This window comes from Podarcis pityusensis, assembly GCF_964106645.2.
Source record: "Podarcis pityusensis genome assembly, chromosome: 2".
Classification (NCBI taxonomy): Eukaryota; Metazoa; Chordata; class Lepidosauria; order Squamata; family Lacertidae; genus Podarcis; species Podarcis pityusensis.
In genome coordinates this window covers 60138058-60159554 of record NC_138029.1, presented here as the reverse complement: position 1 = coordinate 60159554, position 21497 = coordinate 60138058, and the positions used below count along the sequence as shown (strand labels likewise).

General features: G+C 43.8%; 1 protein-coding gene across 1 annotated transcript in view; it reads right to left on the bottom strand.

The window, feature by feature from the left end:
• TGFBI (transforming growth factor beta induced) overlaps positions 1-13587 on the bottom strand; it is a 41198-nt gene extending 27611 nt beyond the window's left edge. Inside the window, exons 1-2 of the mRNA XM_080996312.1 lie at positions 13395-13587; positions 9527-9625 (exon numbers count right to left, since the gene is read on the bottom strand). Of these exons, the coding sequence (XP_080852438.1) occupies positions 9527-9625; positions 13395-13516 (221 nt within the window). The 5' untranslated portion in view covers positions 13517-13587. The remainder of the gene's footprint in view (positions 1-9526; positions 9626-13394) is intronic.
• Between the last annotated feature and the right edge of the window lie 7910 nt (positions 13588-21497).

Sequence of the window (21497 nt, the reverse complement as noted above, 5' to 3'; positions counted from 1 at the left end):
CCCCAGTTGCTCCTAGTTGAGAAGCATTTCATTGTTGATTTAATGCAGGAGACTTCCATTTGGGTTGATCCCGTCCCACCTCATTCCCTCTCTCTGCAGCTGCTCACACCCCTTCACTTCTTGCTGCTTCCAGCCCATCTCTTAAAGGAGCTTCTCCTTGACCCAATAGTAAAGCCAGTGTGTGCAGCAAAATATACGGTACTTCCAGCCTCCAAACACTTATCTGCAAACAGAGCAGCCTGTGACCATACAGTTGTTGATTATGTCTGCTGCAGCACATCATCACAGCCAAGGCAAGCACTTAGATCAGCTGTTCAGACATTCCCAGTTCAAGCTGTAGTGGGTTTGGGCTCTAATCAGCCTTTCTTGTAGATTATATTGTGGTCTCAAATCAGCCCAACTCTGTGCTGCATTGAGTTCCCTGTGTCATAGCAAGGTTGCTTTTGAGTAATAGCTTGATGGTTTCCAGACCACTAGGGTCAGAATCTTATCTCCTCTGACTCCCTTCCCTCCTTCCTTGGGTTTAGCTCCTGCCTCCTTTCTCAGCCTGATATGCTGGTTACTGAGCACTGACCCTCTGGTTTCTGGGTTACTCCTGGCTCCCAGAAATATGTACCATTAAATAAAACATTAACAAAAACAAAGCAATATTTTTGATCTTTTCTACTCCCTATTTATTTTGAATCGGTCAACCTGCCTCTCTCAGTCATAGGCTAAGCAACAGTAAAATTCCCCCCAATTTATCATAAAATCAATCACCTTTTGTGGGTTTTGCAGTGTATAACTAACTATAGTTGGAGCACGCTCAACATAACCAATCACGATAACAATCATATTTGGCCACTCATCACTCTTCCAAAGCCCATACACATCAGAAGTAAGTAAATCATCTCAAATGAACACTTCAAATAATACAAGAATACAAATTGTCTCCCATGATTGGACACACAATTGTTCTGTGTGTACACAAAGCAAAATGCATGTAAGGGTGATAATTACCCATAATTACTCCACACTATTTGCCTCTTTTCTTCGCATTCTTTCTATAAAAACATTGTTATGTTTTATTTACCCAATTGTTCTGGGATATTCTAAACAGATTTTGCTCTCTTCTGCTTCCATACAAACTAACAGAGGCTAGAAAAGTTAGGTTTTTCTTTCTTAAGGTTACAGAAACATCATTTTTTCCCAGCAATTAAATGTAATGAAAGCACCAAATTCAGTTCCTAGAGGACCACTGGACCCAGTGTTCAGAATCAACAAGCTGCACAAATCACTAGTATATTCTGTGAACAGTGATACATTTATATACTGTGCCTATGATGTCTGAGTAGCAATGAGTGATAATTTGAATGTTTGGCTCCACTGAGATATAACTAAGTCAACAACTCCCCTATAAGTACCTGCTTGCACCATGAGTGTCTGTCCTATATACTCAAATGGCTTCTAACCCCACATTTCCTGCCTTATTTGGTGGGTGGTTTTAAGGGAAATCTTTTTCCATTAGTAAATCAGACGTTGACTTCAAAATGTGTGGAAAATCCTTGCTTGTATTGGCCATTGCTTCCCCTCCCAGTTATTCTTAGCATCTGAGAGTTAATTTAAAATGAAATTTTGAAGTAATAAAAATAAGCTTAAACATATCGGCCTGGTCAAGATCCATGAGTAATAGTTTGTTGTAACAAAATCCACATATTTTGATTTCAAAAACAGTATCATCACCACCCACCCCAAGGCTGGAAAAATCCTTTCATGTGGCTAAAAAAGGATATAAATTCAAAAGTAACAGGAGAACAGCAATGAAGCACATTGTTTGTTTGTTTGTTTGTTTGTTTGTTTGTTTGTTTAAAAAAGGATCTAATATCATGAAAATCCAAGGGCTGCTTCCCACACAAACAAGTAACCATTGTGTTCTTCATGCAACCACACACCTGAATGCATGACAACATAAAGAAGCTTTGCTGATGACGATAAGTGCTTTGCATAGAGACAGCAGCTACAATGTCTGTGGCTGCAGCAGCTGCAGGGCTGGTTCATTAGTTGCCTCGCAAGCTCACGGGGCTGCCCCTGGGCTGGGATGTGAACAATGGAGCCACATCCGCAAGGACGTAAATAATGGCAGCCACTCTCGCACTCCTCCAGTGGAGGCATGGCAGTCCACACAAGAACCTGACTTGTCTGTGAGCACAGTGGTGGCCCCATGAGCTTCAGGAAACAGCAGCAGTATAAGGATGCCTAAAGCAGAAATAAAATTATGCAGATTATTTTTTGTACATGTTCAAGAACCAAAGTGCATGACTGTAGAAGGGAAGGGAATCAGTGGTGCTTGTCTGTAGTAGCCCTAAGGACAGAAGGGACAAACCACCCACTTCTAGTTTTATGAAATCTCATTTCTAATTATCAAGTGGCAAAGCTATTCTTGTTTACATTTTTGTGGGGCAGGCTGTCAAATAATTCCAGGTTGGCTATGGAACGGGCAAAACAAAACATAAAGCACATATAAATCTATCAGCGGGGGCGGTGGGGGGGGGATCTTCCTTTTCCCTGCAGTATCCAACTCTGGAAAGTTACATAATTAACCAAACAGAGCTCTGCTTTCACTGTACAGTTAATAAAACACCATGATGTCACATAAGCTGCCTCTGCTCTAAGGCCAATTTATCCACAACTTATCCAAACATAGGCTGACAATTATACAAACCAACTTCTGTATCAGATCTACTTCCAACATAAGAGCACATTCAAAATGCTGAATATCCAAAAGAATGTCCTGTGCCTTATGAAGGCAGCAGAGTGAAGTCTTCACTTCAACTACCATACATATTTCAAAGTAGCTGATTTTTGGGATGCCCAAGGATTTTTTTATTTTATGGCCCACATTTTTAAGCAAGCCCTTCTGATTTGCACTTCCCAGTTTAATATAGAGATCAAAACACAGTTATACTCTAGCTTTGCAGTTCTTCAAATGTTATGGGAAAAAAGTACCACTCACATTCTGTAACCAATAAAGTTGTGGCCTTTTTCACCCATTAACCTAAAATACTGTTTCATGTTTCTTTATTCCATTTCCCAGGAGGGTTTGGGACCTTTTCACGCAACACATACAACTATGCATACATTTTAGAATATTATTTTAAGGGTAGTGGAACTACTAAGAAAGCCACCTCTGCAGAACGTAACATCCAAGAAGGCTGGTAGGAATGGAGATGGTTATAATGCTTTGGTGATCATTGTGAATATCATCAAACGGGCTGGCAGGGTAGGAGAATTCACACAAGTGAGATGTGGAGTGGGCTTTTAGATGTGCACAAGAATAATGAGGCGAGTGGTGTTCACAAGAGAAGGAAAGATGATGGTTGAGCATCAAACAGCTTTGCAGGAAACCTGTGGGAACAGTAATTAAACATATTTGGTTGCTCACCTTGATGGACAAGGCATGATTCAGAGAGCTTTATATGTAGCAGATATGAAAGCTGGAGGGTAAATACTTTGAGGCTGGCAAGCAAGTGGCTGGAGGCCAATGTCCAGCAGGAAAGAAAGATAAAATGGTAACTCCCTCAATGATAAGTTGCCCACACTGAATAAATGCAGAAGGCATGGGAAAATGTACCAATCAGGCAAGGGCATGAGACTGGCTCTTTGGGCCACAAAGTTTCTGTTGTGTGAATGTCTCAGCTGCAACCGTCCACAGTTCCAACCAACAGCCCTAGTGCCACATGGTGCCATTGCTTGGTGTGGGGTGGAGCCCCACAGCACCTGGTGACAGGAGTGAGAATTGGCTGTGTGCTACCTCACACACAGCATGTCATAATGTGCCACTTGTTTTATTATCTTGGCAGCTCTTCCAGATAGGCTTAACCAAAGTGGCTTTGTGGCTGAGCAGGGATCTGAACCCACATTCTATACATCTAACTTAATATTCTCTGGGCTGGCAGATGTTCCCACCCTCACATATGAAGGAGAGAACACCTATCATCAGCAACTCTTCTTTGCAGACATTTTAAATGTCTTCCAAATTAATAGTCTGCACTAGGACATCCAGAGGGAAACACAGAGAGGGCAACCCTGTTGAGGCAAATGTTTCTAATTACATTAGCTGTGTCTGCCAGTGATTCATAACCGCTAGACTCTATTGAGACTCCACAGTAGACAAGTGTTGAAATGAGCTTCTTGTTTGAAAATAGAAGGGGAGGGTGGAATACAGATTTTTTATAAAAACAACAACAATAGACAGAACTCTTTATAGAGTTGAACCAAATATTCAGGAAGGGCTGTAACTAAGCAGTGGGGCATCTGCTTTACATGCAGAAGGCCCCAGGTTCAGTTTCTGTCAAGCCCTGGTAGGGCTGGGAATGCCCAGTCTAAAACCCTGGCAAGCCTCTGCCAATCAGCGTTGGCAATACTGACCTAGATGGACTATTTGTCTGACACGGCATAGGGCAGCTTCCTATACAATGTTGAACTACGTCTTATTCCAGATATACTTGACTTGATGGCCCAAATAATTGAGACTGAGATACAGGGGTTTGTTTGCTTTTAAAGTACATCTGAGAACATCAGCAAGCTGCAGGTGCGCTATATACCTCTCAACATGCTACTGGCAATGTCCCAAGAGCATCTCTTCCCATATGAGCTCCCTACGCTAGGGAGATCAGCTTGGCAGGGACCTAGGAAGGTCTTTTCTGCCATGTAATTTTGTTGTTGGGGTTGTATTATTTGTTTTGTTGGGGTCAGGCTGGGTTATTCTTTCTATCCAAGTGCAAAATATGTAAACAGCATGTCAGTACAGACGAGTGAGTACAAGAATGTACAAATCATCACAATCCTTAAAAATACACAGAAACAGAAGCCTAGTCATTTCTCAGTTGCTCCTTCCATATAAAGGCAGTTGCCTTTATATACGTGTATGCTTCACAGCACATGCATTTTGTGATCATGTATCTGTACCAAAGAACACAGTTAAAGCATGAAAGGCTGCCCTGAGAAATTTACCCAAGCCTGCTGGCACGTTGAAGGTGCTTTAAGACATTCCTGTTCAGGCATGCTCTAATGCGGTCTGAATCGTGTGGGTCTATATGGATATGGATAAATGCAGGAAGCCTCTTTATGTGGGGTGTGCAACCTAATTTGGTCCTGACAAGTGCAGGACTAGCATTCCTTGTAGCACCCCCCCCCCCCCCCGCATATCAGTATTGTGGAGAATCGAAATGCTCAACTGATCCCCCAAATTGCAGCCAGCTCAATGTCCCCAAAAATGGTTTGCTCGTATCGTGGCACTCTCCTCTAAATATACTAATTCATCAAAGCTTGGACAAGTCCGTGCTAGACAGACAATTACTGCTATGATTCTAGTATCAACATTTTTGCTGAATGATCATAAAATTCCCTTTTAGCCCAATGGCTCATCACAAATGCATTTGCAAATCCGTGCTGAAGGAAAATATGTACATGATGAGAGACACACCCTCCAGCTGCACAGTATGGACAGCCACATTCTTCTCGGATCAAAGAGTAATTGCATTATGGAACTGAATGGAAGCAAAGGGCTTGTGTCAGAGCCATCCTTTTTTCCTCCTCTTCTCCCATCAACAAAGAAGCGCAGTATAGAATCTCCAGTTTATTCTGCTGGAGAACAATTAAGTTCTCTATTTTTCACACACACACACACACACACACACACACGGCAGCTGATATTAAAGTTCTGTTTACATGATTATTTGCATGCTAATAGGTATATCATATATATAATGGGTATATCATATATAACCATTAGATTAGAGCCCCCTCCCACCTCGCTCTTGCTGTAAATGGACATATGATCCCATCCGCGATCTGGCTTAATAGAGGAAGTGAGAAACCACAAACTGTGCTGACTAAAGGACCAGGGATACTCCAAAAATGCAAGATAGACTGACATTGCAGGGAACTTGGGGAAGGGCAAAGCTTGAGGGAGAAAGGAAAATATACACTCTGCACAAAACCAGATTTCTTTTGTCGTGTTTCTACCTGTTGCATTCCATAACCCCTTTTTATTAATAATTTCAGGGCTACTTCCTAAGGCTCACTTAGTAAAAGAGTTCATGTTTTGAAGCCCATCTGCAAGAAACAACACTGAAATCCTATCAAGCATAACATTATGCCTTTTGGATTTCCAACTCAACAGTCAACAAAGGAAAGTTCAGAGAGGGACTTCTTAATCAAGTTCCCAAACGCACTCCAATTTCTGATTTGTTTATACATGTGAGAAGCAAAACAGTCCCTGGCAAGATAAGGGATGGCTGACTCACATGTTCATCATTATGGGATCAGTGGTCATGTAAACAGTAATATGGCTGCTATCTTGGGTTGATGGGAGTTCCCAGATGCATAAGAAATAGTGGCCTATGAAAAGCATTGCCAGGTCATGTCCCTGAGTTCTTGCATGTGTCTCAATACAGTGGGAGATGGAACCATTGCAAGTCGCTGCATCCAGCATGTTGCCCAACCTCCTTTGCCATCTGCTGTTGCACCAACCTAGAGTCATGATTATTGCAAGACATGGATAATAGGACGGTAGGGAGAACAGGAGGGGGAGCTGTTATGTATCACCTCAAAATTTAAAAAAGTACAAACATATTCCAACTTTCCTTTTGTAAGCAGTATAGTTCTATTTGAGCACCATAAGGATTTGGTTCCTTGTGCTGCTTGACAATCCCGTCAAGAAATCATTTCCTACAGCCTAAACCCAACAAGAAGTTAGGTCTGCTTAAGTCCACTGAAACTGAAGAGCTTACGCATGCCTAATGATATGCTAGATTTAGCACTGTATCTATTCCCATACTGCTTGACTGTTCTTCTATTCCTCAGTCCAGCTCTAGGTTGGTGGCTGGCCTGCTTGAAATTGCTCTACGTTTTTAATTTTAATGTCATTGGTTGAAAGTATAGCCTTCCCACTTCCGTTCACAGAGAATGTTTTCTTCTTGCTTACTCTAGTTACTGGATTCTGCTCTCCACAGTGGTTGGCTGAATTGCATATTTAATATCCACAAAGTTTGGCTGGATTGCAAGCTAAATATCCACACCAGCAATGAACTTTGGGACTGGCCCAACCACATGACAGAGTGAGGTAAGCACCTCAAGTAGAGGATTTGAAGGTTTTGTGGAAGGACAGCAAATGGATAGTTTATTTAATTTATTGCTATTGTATTTTCACTGCCAGGGAAGGAGAGAGGTTCTTCTGAGGTTTCCTGTATCAACATAATTTGATTTCAAAATAATTTTTCCAGACTTGGGTACTGTGCACCTTGACTGGTGGAGGGAGCAGCCATATTTTCTGCTCCATTTTAGGCTGGCCCTGTTTCCAACTATGCAGAAATAGCAAGCACACTGTTATGGTAACGTTCAAATTGGTCCTAAGTCTGCATTGGGGTAAAAATCCTAGTTTTTAAAAAGTGGGTGGGGTGGGGTGAGGGATAGAGTTTTCACCCTTTCCCTGAGAAATACTCTGCCTTTAATTTTAGCTAAACACTCTTTTCACCATATGATACTGAGTTTTTAAAATGCTGTGAGACAATGTCATTTCCCACCTCTAAGGAGATACTTAGTCACTTAATAACTTTCATTGACCCACTTCTGTTTCCCTGGAAAATTGTTGCTGCAATTCCTGCATTTGTCTAAGCATATCTAGAAAATTACACTTACTGCTGACAAACGTAACAGTCATTCAAGTGAATTTAGCTGTCTGGAGTCTTCCTTGAACTTTAAAAAGACTGTTTCATTCTGCCCACCCTCCCCAACTTTCATTTTTTCCTGGAGCTTGTGTGACCCCGTGGAGGTTACACCTTTCCTGGAAGACTAGCAGGCTTCAACTCATGCCTGGCAGCCAGCCAGCACTGCACACATTCATAATTAGGTGCAGACTGCCCCTTCCAGAGGACGTGTTGAGGCCACTTTCCTAGGGTGCTTTATGCAAGGTTTATTGAATGCTAACATCTGCAGGGACAGGCATCGGACTGATTTGAAAGTCTTCCTCGTGCGACTGAAGGGGCTGCAAACAAAGGCCAGATAGTTTTGCATACGCTTGATCTACACAAACCCATGTAATTATGACAAAACAGGCTTGCAATGTCTTTCATACATGACAGTGTAATCATTTTCTCTACAAGGAAATGATCTCCCCAGAAAGCACCCCTCAGTTTACCATCAATAAATTCAAAAGAAGAGAAGAGACCACTGTGCTATGCAGTAAAAGGGATAATCCCAGGAAAAGGGATTATCATGATAAATCTTGTGTCTGATTTACATGGAGGTGCTATGTAAATCAACTAAACTCAAGTTTAGTTAAGAGCAAATAGACTGGGTCACCCAGTAACCTATCCAGTCCACTAACCTGCCTCTGACAACAACCACATCCATTCCCCATTCTCACTAGCTCTTTCCAGACTCAAGAGGCTCCATGAATTCAAAATGCTACATAAAAATGGATGCGATGCCTTGCACATCCAGTAGTGCAGAAGCCCACACTGAGAAAAGCTTCTCATATGTGGCTGCATGTTTTCCCCAGAAAATATTTTTAGGTCAACAGAACATTATTGAGACAACATTATCTAAGGACTGTTTATTTTAGCATATGAATGACCAGGCGTACAAATTGATTTGCAAATTTGGAATTCTGTTATTCTGCCAGAAGGAGTCACATAATCACCATCTTTCAGGGAGAGCAGCAATTTAAAGACACAAAGCAGGTTTTAAGAAGGTCCCTAAAACTTGCAAAGCAATGATTTAGGGGCACCAGAGGCAGTACCAGTTGCTGGAAACCACAGGAAGAGAAGAGTGCTATTGTGCTCAAGTCCTGCTTTTGGATTTCTCAGAGGCATCTAGTTGTCTACTGTGAGAACAAGATGCTGGACTAGATGGGACACTGGCCTGATCCAGCAGGCTCTTCTTATGTTCTTATATAAAGGTGGATCAGAAGTAAACCAGTGTTAGGAAACTGACTTACTTGAAGCATGGCCACTCTAATCCAATACGGCATACACTGACAGGCATCAATTCCCTAGACAGGGGGCTTTCTCAATCTTAGGGGCAGATAGTTGGAATTTGAACCCGGGACCTCCTGTATGCAAAGCATGTATTTTACTACTGAGCAATGACCGTTCCCAAGGGGAAAGGGAGAATTTAAGATAATGTGCTGCCATTCGTGCAGTGCGATTGACTTCCTCCAATCTTGGTGTATCCTGCAAGCAGGATAGCAAACCAAAGTCAAAATCTGGTTTGTAGACCTGAGTTGGAAATGGCACTATGGTTTGCTGCAGATTTCTGAGAAATGAAACCCCAAAGTGTCTTGTGCTTCTCAGGGGCTTGATAGACCTCTTGCTTTTACAGCACGCCTGGTACTATGAAAACAGGGCAGCTGCGAAGCTGGCAAACTATGTTTGGCCTGGTGGTAACAAGAAACACAGGACACCTGCCACACAGCACCCCAAAACCACCAGAGACCCATCTGCTTCACAGCACTGTATTTTCTTCAAACCACTCAAGTACTTACGTTGATTTGCCGCAGATTTTCCTATGGTACCACATTTTGCAGTTTGGCAAGTATTTCTGGTTTGTTCCCATGAGCTTCAGCACAGCACACACATTGGGACTACAGGTAAAGGAGAGAAAAATATATATATTGAGTTCCCTATACATACCCTGGCATTCAACGACGTCTTGTAAATAATAAGTCCTAAAAGAAGCACTGTATTTATAAAGAAGGAATCATTACTCCCGCAGTTTAAATTTCCATGAGATCAGAATATAAATCATAAATGAAGCTGAAATGTGGAAGACCTTTCTCTTCACTAAGCCAGGTTAGATTTCCCCCACCTCTATTGCACCCTTCCTTTGAATGCATTCGAACTTTGTATATTTCCACTAGGGCAAGTGATCCCCTGAGTGAGTGTGTGAGTGAATGTGAGTTATAACTTAGGAAGAAATTTTCATCCAATTTAAATTAACCCTACTTCAGTTTTGATGAGGAAAAGGATATGGAGGACAGCTGATTGACAGGGGCTTGGAAGAGAGCCTGCCTGCTACCTTCCTGCATCAAAGTTCATCACTCATGGATAGAAGGACGCTCATGGGGAACAGTTTACACACAGAGACAGAGACAGACTGGGGGTGGAGAAGGCTTCTGTGTGGCTTGACACAAATGCACAAGTGTGAAGGTTCCCAGAGAGGAGATCTTGGCCACTGTAAACTCAAAGGCAAATCCTGGCAACAGCCCATGGTTTGTGGGGAATGAGACAAACCATAAACCTTGGCTCAGATAACACACCATGGCTTTACATCACAGCAGCAGGACCAGAGAAGCAAAGCAGCTTTCTGTGGGATCCTGCACACTCACGCATTTGCACGAAACTATGGTTTTGGCTTAGCATTGCTTGTGAATAAGCTGACATGATAACGATGAAAAACACTGAGTAATGAGAAAAGGGCCTTTCCTTCAAGTAACCACAGCGGGCAAACAATAGAAGGAAGAGCTACTTGCATGAGGAGTGCTTTTCTTTCCCCTTCACCCTGTGATAGGAATCTCATAGTGACGTTTGTGAGAAAGAAGGAAAGAGCAAAATTGAAGCAATGATGTGGACTGAGCTGACTGCATTGGTATTTCATATTAAAAAGTCAGCATGCAAGTGACCAGTTCCATCCATCTGTTTGGGATATTCACACACAACACAATGGGACAACAACAAAGAGAAATGAATCTTATACTACCGAGTGAGTGAGTGAGTGTGTGTGTGGGTGGGTGACTGTGAGTGAGGAAAGGTGATGATAAAACAGTGGCTAATGCAGGATCTAACTAAGATACAGAATCTAGTCCCTGTGTTAACAATGATACAGTGCTGGAATAGGATGTGGGGAGACCATATTGAAATCTTCACTTAGCTACAATCTTACGTGTTGGCTTTGGGCAATCATCTCTCAGCCTAGCCTACACCACCAAGCTGTTAGGAGGATAATATGCTCCCCTAAACTCCTTTGAAGAAAGGCAGGAAACGAGCAATGTCAATTCCAAATACCTGATCTATGAAAGAGAAGCAGCATTTCTGGCTATCAGAACTACTTGCCCTTGATAGTTGTGTATTTAATTTCATCCAGTTGTTTCCTTGTTTTTAAGTTAATTTGTGGGTGGGTGGTGTTGGTTTTTTAAAAAATGCTAGTGGGCATTACCATTGATGGGTTAATAATGAATCACACAGCTTAGGTAGAAGCCATCAAGATGACTTAGTCTTACTGTAGTAAGTGAAGTGTCTTGTGTGAGGGTCAGGATAAGTATTATGATCTATCTAAAGGTCCCCGAGAGAAGGAATCCCAGAGCCCATTCACAGCTAAGCCTGTGCCTGCCTGTTGCTTCCCAACTTGCACCAGAATTCTCTGAATTGAATGCCCCTAAAAGGACCACACTTGTGACTGTTTGCACACCAATGAAAAGAGCATCTAGAGAACTGCATTCTATAAACACTCGGATCCCTCTGACTTATCAGCTCCTATTGTAGTACTGCCTTTCTCAATCTGTCCCTCCAAACATCTTGAACTTCAGCCTCCATCAGCCACAGCTAGCATAGCCAACCGTCATGGAGGATGGGATCTGTAGTGCAGCAAAAGCTATATAAATACTTTAAAAGGGACCCCTGACTGTTAGGTCCAGTCGTGGACGACTCTGGGGTTGTGACACTCATCTCACTTTACTGGCCGAGGGAGCCGGCGTACAGCTTCCGGGTAATGACTAAGCCGCTTCTGGCTAACCAAAGCATGGAAACGCCATTTACCTTCCCACTGGAGTGGTACCTATTTATCTACTTGCACTTTGACGTGCTTTCGAACTGCTAGGTTAACAGGAGCAGGGACCGAACAACGGGAGCTCACCCCGTCACGGGGATTTGAAACGCCAACCTTCTGATCGGCAAGCCCTAGGCTCTGTGGTTTAGACCACAGCGCCACCCGCGCCCCCAAATAGGCCTTTTAGAATTTGCCCCCAAACGACTAAAGTGATTTGTTTCCTTCATACTCAAAGCCTTCCAAGAGGTTTTCCATTCCTGCATGTATCAGCTTGGCTTGATTCACATTTCTTTGGTTTCAGTGTGCCTGAAGTTCCCCTTAATGCCATCAGCCTTATGAAATTCACTAGTGGCATGAGCCTAAAATGTGCTATTTCAAAAGCTGTGCTTAAAGAGTTCATGCCATTTAGGACAGAAATGTTAACCAGCTCTACTGTTAGTCAGAATGAGGTGGCTACCTCAGGTAGTTGATTTCAAGTGTCATTTAATTTATGATTGCTTGCATTTTTACTGCTAGGAAGGGGAAAGAGTCATTAGTGGGGTTTTCTGCCTCAGGTGCCAAACTAACATAGCTGGCCTGGCCACTGAGCACCTTAATTTTAATTTTTTTGGGGGGGGGGGAGAGAAGCAACCACATTTATTGTTCTGCCTTATTTCACTTTATCTGTAGAACTGGCTTGGCAGGGGTGAGTTTGGAAAGGTGAGCACAAATGAACAGTTTGACAAACACTTGGCTAACTGAACCTTTGTCCATTTAAATGTAAGGCAAATGTTGGCAAGAACTGGATTGACTTTCAGTCATCTGAACACAATATTGGATGCATTCCTTAAAGAGAGAGTGAGAGAGAGAGAGGTGCAGCCAGTCCATAAAAGGTGGGTGTAGGGTTAGTGCCAGTATACTGTGCCTCAAGGGTAGCCAACCTTCAATTCATACAGCACTCTTCTTCATGCACGAAGAGTTCTATGTAACTTGAAAACAGACTACCTGAACCATCCATTGCAATAAATGCAAAACCAAAAAGATACAATCTTGCCTCCTATTCTTTCAGACCTACCTAATAGAGAATAAATAACTGGCAGGAGACAGAGCCTCACTCTTTTGGGAAGCACAGCTCATCTCCACAAGCCATTTGATCCCCGCTGACCATAATCCAAGTGGATCCCCCAGCTGTTTAAAACTTGCTTTTTAATCCATGGATTGGGATTTTCTCTTCGTTTTCCAAATGCTTGCCCCTCCGACCATCCCTTCAATGAATTACAACAGGACAGGCGACGCATTTCGGGACCAAGAGCCATTTCTGTGGAACCCAAAATCTAAACTGAGATCTAAAAAATTAATCTAAACTCGAGAGGCAGCAGGGCGGCAGCGAAACACCTTCGGCCCATCATGTGGCCGCTGCTTCGCGTTCCCCAAACCTTCGGACATCCGTTCTGAGGAGAACGTGTGGAAACCGTCTCCCGCCTTTTGCCCGAGCCAGGCACAGGCGCGTCGCCGCCAGCGAGCAAGAGGCACCGGGTCCCGCGGGTTGGGTGGATCACCAGATCGCTCCCTCTCTCCCCCCCCCCCCCAATTTAAGCTCGGAGACTTACCCTTGATGCCTGCCCCGGAGCCGGCTGTGATGCAAGATCTGCTGGTAAGGGGTCCGAGTGGCAGCCCAAGAGACGCTGACCCACAGAGCCAGGGCCAAAGGCAGCAGCAGTCCCGAGCGCATCGTGACGGAGGGGGAAGACCCGATGCGGAGCGAGGAGACGAGCGGCGGGACGGCGGAGTGAGCCGCTCCCCCTGTTGCGCGGCGGAGTTAAATAAGGGCGTGAGGAGCGAGGGGGCGGAGACAGGCCCCTCCGGCGGGTCGGCGCTCGGGGGTGGGGCGGCGGCAGGCCAGGGGGCGGAAAGGCCGGGAGGCGGGTGGGGTCACCTGAAGCTGCTCTCGCGGCTCTCTCCGCCGGCCCCTCCAGCCTTCCTTCAAACTCCAGAGCAAGTTTTCCGCTCGGCCTGCCGGGGTCTGGTAGAAATCTCCGGTCCCTTGCTCCCTCCCTTGCACACCCGCTACCTGCCGCCCCCATTTGTTCCACTTCGGGTTAACGGCACCCGTTTGCGGATAAGAAGCGGACCCTGAACACTTTTGCTTTGCTTTTGGGCCTTTGAATGACTGCCCCATGGGAAGCCCTCCAGAGGGAGGAGGCGTCGGAACCGCGCCGTCGTTTGTCCCCCTGGGATGAAAGACAGAGGAGACCCCTCCCATTCAGCCAAGGGCTTGTGGGGGAACAGTAGGGGCAGTCTGAAGAGTGTGTGTGTGCTTTAAAAGGTGCCCCCCCCCAACAAACAAAACCGAAGTCTTCCTTTTAGGATTTCTAGGTGCCGAAATCCTAAGGGAGCAGAAAAGACTATGTATGGAACCGCGGATGTTATTGGCCCAGAGATGGAAAGAAGATAAAGTCCCTACCAGAGAAGAATGGCAGATCAAATTGATGGATTATGCCAAAATGGCTAAAATGACCAGAAGAGTCAGAAATCAGGAAGACCAAAATTTTAATAAGGGAATGGGGGAAATTTATAACCTATCTTAAAAACCATCGTTAGTAGGTTTGGAATATCACTTGTAGCTGAATGGTGAACTGTGGACACAATCAAGATGTAAAAGATTTGGATTATCATAAAAGATGCAGGAGGAAATTATTAACAATAGGACCCACAAAGGGGAGGAGGGAAGTCCAATATATTTTATTGAATCTTGCTTTTATGTTATATTCGATATATGACTAAAATTTTAATCTGAAAAAGCAAATAAATATTTTTTTAAAAAAATTGTTGAGGTCCATTTACTAATCCACTGTGCTTTTGAAGAGTAGGACAGGGAGCCCCTCCTCCCTCCCCACATCCTATTTATTCATGATGACTTCTGCTCGGGATGATATCTGGATGGCTCCATGCAATCCCACCTTCAATGCTGTGTGCTTGCAAAAGTTTTTAGGTAGACATCTGCTTCGTTTCTAGTCTGCGCATGCCCCATAACATCCTGCTGAACTCTTGCAACTTCATACCACAAATGTCCCAAGAATTGAAGGGGCTGCTTTCGCTGCACTGGTGTGCTCCTCCAAACAGCAATAATACAACAATATTGGGAAAGCATCGCAGGAAAACTAATAAAGGGGAATGATGTGTAGCACTAACATGCTATTACTGCATGAATGACATGTTGCAGAATGCACCTGTGAAGAAGAAAACCACCAGTCTGCAGCTGGTTTAAAGTGGTGGCATTTTGGTCTCTGCCATGAGCTCACTGTCCTGGTTCACACAGCATGAGAGTGAACCCATGTGAGCATATAGGCTCCCAGAGAGCTGCTAACGCCTCCCTGGTTTTGCTCCTCCGTGGTCCTTTCTGCTGCTGCATCATGCTGAGCTAGCCTAAGATACAAACAAGAACTCATGGTTCAGCTCTCTCTTCACTAATCACAAGGTGTAATCAAGGATTTAGCCTCCTTGTCCTGAGTCTATACAATTGTGCAGTCTCACTAAACCAAGGCTAGGCTTGTCCTGTGAACCAGGCATTCTTTTGGGCAATTCAGTCTTAAGTTCTCCATCTATGGGAGGTGAGAGTGAGAGTGAGACCTTTCTCATGATGAAGTTCTTGTGGGACCATCAGCACAATAAAAGACTGGAAAACAGTTTGCAAAAGATACAGTCACATGCATCATTCGTAATTTCTGTAGTGCTTGCTTTGTGCCTAGCAATACATCTGTATGTCAACAAGGGTGATCTGGTAGACTACACACACACGACTTACAAACAGTTTTTGACTTCACCAAAGCCTCAGTAGTAGACTTTAGTCAAGCAGTGTTCTGCTTCCTACTTGCTGAAACAGCTTGATTTAGAATTGTAGAGGATCATCTACTCTAGACCTCTTTTGCCCAACATGGGGCTTGAACACACAACCATGAGATTAAGAGTCTCATGCTCTACCAACTGAGCTATGCTCTTGAACATTCACCTCTACTGCCTCCACTTATATTTGGTAGTGAGGAATTCAACATAGGTGGCAATGGATATACTAGATCCCAAGAGGAGGGGCCATTCCTGCCTCAAGACAAAGGGAAGGAAAATGAAATGTGGGTGAGCAATATTGACGAACATTTTAAAATTTTCTGTTGCAATTGGCAATTGGTCTCTAGGAGTATGAACACCATCAATTGTTTTCTGCATGATCATTTGGGAATACCTTTTTCATTGTCCCAAGTTCTTGAATATGCTGGAAATAATGACTATTCACACGCAGACACAAAAATGCTTTTATACACATTTTCAAACCAAGAAGCAGCCAAGAAATGGCAGCTGTTCCAGTACAAGTCAGGAAGCTAATTTCTCCCAAAGGTATCACGGGGCCAAACAGAAGAAGCCTTTAGTGATGACAAAGCTTTATTATTTGGAAAGCACTCCCTCTTTTTTCCTTTCGTAAGCAAAATATGAAGAGCAAATGACTGAACATTTTGCTCAGGCATACTGCTGTTCTTGTTATGTGAACTGCGTAGGACAGCCTCACAGTTGGTAGCCATTTAGGGAGAATAACTAGGACCTTTTTCATGGGTTTCTGTGAGTGGAGAGAGCAGAGTAGTAGTCACCACTGAATTTGAAATAAACAACACTAAAATAAAGTAGAAAACATGAATGGATATAAAGAGTGTCCAGTAGTAATGAAGTATGTCCAATCACAGTGATTTCCACAAAGTATTTTTATCTTCTATTTTTATCCTCCACAAAGTATGCTTATTTTTGTTTCAGTTTTCACTTCTGGTAAGAAAGTTTTCTCCCTGTGGTTTCTGGCCATCAGATGAGGTACACCTGCGTGGTCCTTAGGGCTTACCCAGGTTTTGTAACACCTTGTCTTTTTCAGGATCATGGAGCTTTCTTAGACATTTTTGGCCTCTGGGCTACCGCATCCAAGTGTTTTCCATCATGGGCACCAGATAATTCTGATGTGATATCTCTTAACCATGAGCTACATAGAGAACTTGGATTCTAATCTTCAGAATCAGATTTCATGTGTGATGCCTTTGGTGTAACACCAATCCACCACCAGCAAGTGTAAGAAAGCAACAAGCGATTATCCCATCAAGTAAAAATTCCATGTAAATAGCACCTTACAGCTCCTAAACCTATTCTGGGGTTTCCCCTCAACCTTTCTGGAGTAGATTTAGGCAGCAATGCAGGGGCATGTGGGGGGAGGAGGAGAGGGAGGGAAGGTCCTATTGAGTGAGTGGACCTCATGCCACGCATGCAACAACTTAGCTAAATCCCACCCAACATAAATTAGTGACCATACTAAAACTTCATTTATTTATATCCCACCTTTTCCCATGACAGGGACTCAGGATGGTTTACAGAAAAAATAAGAACAGCTAAAAACATAGGGAGGAGGAGTCATTAAAAACACTTAAACATTAATAGATTTAAAACTCTCTCTCTTTCTCTTTCCCTCTAAGATCTATTAAAAAGATACAGATAATTACAATAAAAATACCATGGCACCAGCCCTTTCATTAAAAGCAGTTAGTCCTCCCCAAGTAGGTCTTCACCTGCTGGCGAAAGGACAACAAGGAGGAAGATGGTCTAACTTCTCCAGTCAGGGAGTTCCAAAGGCAGATGCTGATGTGCTACCTTGGTAGCTTCCTGTCTGACATCAAAGATCTCAAGGGACCTTCAAAACGCATTTATTTAATCAGGAACCCTAATAACACAGGTTCCTCGTAGCAGATAGGCTTTTAAGTGTGTTCAACATCAAGCCCTTGGAAGTTAAGCCACCAGAAAAGGCTCTTTCATGCTTGCCGGCTGCTGATGGCAATTGGACACAGATCAACAGGGCTTGCTTCCTAGCAAGCACACAAAGGAGTGTAGACACAATCTCTTCAGCTGCAATTCAAAAATGTCATAATTATGACGGGGAAGAAGAGTGCACTTCTGGAAGTTGTTGGGTGGTAGGTTGTGACAGCTGGTGACCCAGCTGAATCCGAGGAAAAAACAGCTCTCTCTATTCCACGGAATAACTGGCTTTTCCATTGAAACTGTTTCCCTTGAAAACTTCAGTTGAGTGAGCGCCTGCATTAAAAATGTTTAAAGTAGCTCCATCTGCATGTTCACTTCTCCTTAGCCTGCATCACTGGCGAGATGTGTGTTGTGCTGCTAGACATAGTCAAGTAGTTCTTCTTTACCACTTACAATGCCATAGAGAACACACTTTGGTAAGACTGTTCTGCCAGGCTTATAAGAGCTGGAAAGATGCAGCTAGACTTTTCAAGCTGAACTTTTTATTGTTGAAAAGAAAGAAAGAGCAGCTGTTGCTAGTTTAAGATGATTCATGGGTAGGTTTCCTTAGCATGTCAGCTTCAACGTGGGTGGTCGTAGCTCCCAAAAAGATTGTGTCTATGTGTACTATCTGGCAAAACAATAACTGGTTGCAAAGTTCTGGCAGAAGCTGAAGATCTACCTAGATGTGACGGCTGACTGGTCTGTTGTGATGAGACAGGTATGGTTTTGGTTGCTTGTTAGCGGTCAGTGCTAAAGAACATTCAGTAAATTGTGTGAGAGAGCACACACTTTCTCCATTCTCCTCTCCTCCTTCCCTGCTCCCTTTACCTCAAATGGGCACATTGAAAATAAGCAGAAATCAACCAGCACAGGATTCAGCAATACAAAAGGAGAGTCACATGGGCACTTGTATGATCCAGGCACACCAAGGTGCAGAATAGGCTCTGGAGAAGATGCTCAGGGATTACCATGTCAAGATGCTCAGGGATTACCATACCTAACTATTCCTCATTGCAACACATGCTTCAACAGAGTTGTCTGCTCTATCCATTTGAAAAGTACCCCTAGGTAGTTCAAGAAACCATCAGATTCCATTTGTCTCTGTGGTAGACCTTCCAGATTGGTCCACTACCCCTGCAGTCAGTGTCATCAATTCATTGTGATATCCATCACACCTATTTCCAGACAACCCTTCTTTGACCTGGAACAAAAACCTGCCCTGCCCTGTGTGTTGAGACAGCCCCATGGTCATCATGGAGGTCCGGAAGTCCTGAGGTAGAATATTGAAGGCAGCCTCAGCAAGACTTCCCCTTCCTTTGCTCTCCCTGTGTGCTCCACAATCTGTTCTGGGAGGACCCCCAGCCCAGCACTGCAGGGGAGAGGAGAAGAGGCGGGAAGGTCCATTGTGTAAATGAATGTCTCTAGCAACAGCATTGGATACAACCCAGTGCCTCTCAGCTTCTGAAATATGGCATATCTTACAGCAAAGATAGGGCCCTGTGGCCCCATCAGTCCCAACCAGTATGGCCAGCAGCCAGAGTGATGGGAGCTGGAACCCAACAACATCTGGAGAGCCATGAGCTCCTCAACCTCGCCTGAGAGGGTTGTTGTGAAGGTTACTGAGGGACTGTAGTGCTCTGAGCACTGTAACTTACTATCTGAACGCTCATTGTTGGGCCCTGTCCTTAGTCTTTGTATGGGCGTGGACCTGGCACCTCTGAGTTCTGCAAGGCAGCGAGCTTACTATGAGCACTGTAAAAATGTTAAATTCAGAGTACTGGTGGCTTTCTTCTATCCCCCCCTTCTTTAATATACCTTTCTAAATTTTAAGGGGGACGGGGGAAGGCAACATGGATACCCTCAGCTGCCGCCAGATGATAATAATCTCCAGCACTAGCTATGGAACATTCTAGGTCAGCCCTGGAAAGAAGCCATATCTGGAGCTGATCAGGCAAAGTTTGAAACAGATAACATGTTTCTGCTTTGCGTCCACTGATGTCAATGTTTTATGGGTGCCTAATGTTAGTGCGGTAATCGGCCACGGTGTTTGGCTGTTAGCCATTTTGTAATACGTATAGCAAAAAAAGGCTGCTTCCCGGTGTTGCACTATTTTGCTTCTCGCTTTTAGGAGGGTTTGCTTTCAAATCTGAATTCATTTTTTTCACTAGCAGGGATGGCCGGAGTGAGGGAAGTAAATGACATTCGTCACAGCTTGGACAAGAATGATTCCATGGAGACCATCTGAACAATGTTACATTGCAGCAGAGATGCACTACAGAGCTGTCCACGTATTCAAGCATTCTGGAGTCTCTACAGAGTCTGTCATCCTAGACTTCGGCAACAGTTTTTCTTACCTCAGGCTGGAACTGGATGTTGCAGAAGAGTGGGGCTGCAGTTGTAAATGCTTGCTCCTCCATAAGGTTTAGAGGTGCTCAATGCATTTTAAACTATTATTTATTCATCAATGTACATGCAGTGGTGTGGTGAGGTAAATCGAGATTCTGGACTTAATAATGGTCTTAATGGTCACACCCTACACATGTACATTTAAAGCACATTTAAAGGACATAGCTTCCCCCAAAGAAGCTACAATTCTCAACACCCTTAACATGCTACAGTTCCCATGATTCTTTGGTCATGTGCTTTAAATGTATGATGTAGAAGGAGTTAGATGATAGCATGCATTACTTCATTTAATGCAGTAAAGCCAGCCCTGTTGTATTCCCTCTTCCCAACCCCTGTTCATTCAGCTGAGCAGGCCCTGGACTTCTGTCTTAAAGTACTGCTTTGCTGTCAACTGTTTTAGATGTTTGCTCTCACCATCTGGCAATGAAAGACATAGGGGTCTTCCAGACAACCTGTTTGTTCAGCATGTGCCCCCATTTGCTTGCGCAACACTCAATCAGTGGTCCAGCCTTTATCAAGCTTTCCTTCTGATTGGATTCTGGGGCAGTTCAGAATTCATCCTGCATCCGTACTACTTTCCTTACAGGGTACCTGCACATATTCTCATTGGCCATTCGGCCATTCTACACTTTTCAGTGCATTCCCCCATCACTTTCTAAACCAGGCATAGGCAAACTCAGCCCTCCAGATGTTTTGGGACTACAACTCCCATGATCCCTAGCTAACAGGACCATTGGTCATGGATAATGGGAATTGTAGTCCCAAAACATCTGGAGGGCCGAGTTTGCCTATACCTATTCTAAACCCACCAAAAGACTTTGTTTTTAAGTGTATATGTTACACTAGGCCAACAGAACATTTTGATCCCTTTAATGTTCTGATATGGGCTTGAATCCCTCCTGCAAAATAATGACAATTTGGAGGAGGCACTCGTTTTGTCACTGAGCCATACCTGGATCCAGATTGCAAGGCTCTTGGGCAAAGTGCTTTATGGTTTTAGCTCCTCGCTATCCGTGGGTCCCAGCAGGATTTTCTGGTGGCAGTAGCAGTTATCCAAGCAGCACTGGATGGTTGGATCTGGCTACCATTCTCATATTCCACAACGCCTCAGAGTGATGCTACACCAGGAGCACTATGTAAAATTAAAAATGTCAGCTCGACCCAGCTGTCTATCCAGCACTACTTAAAATGCTAGGTCATATTATTATTATTATTATTATTATTATTATTATTATTATTACTTAGGGACTGAGGACAGGCATTAAGATTGACCCTGCCAATGACTCATGGATGCCAGGGGGTGACACCTGCCCTGTTCTTAGCAATGTGTGTGTGTCATTTAACAGTGCCATTTTGATTTTGGGGGCCCACCCACGCTGTCTCAAGTGCCATGTCTCTGGCACCTATATGTTAGGAAAAAATTGCACTAATTTCCAAGCAACCTTCCTTCACGGTGTGTTTATAGTGTAAGTCTGGATCCTTTTTAA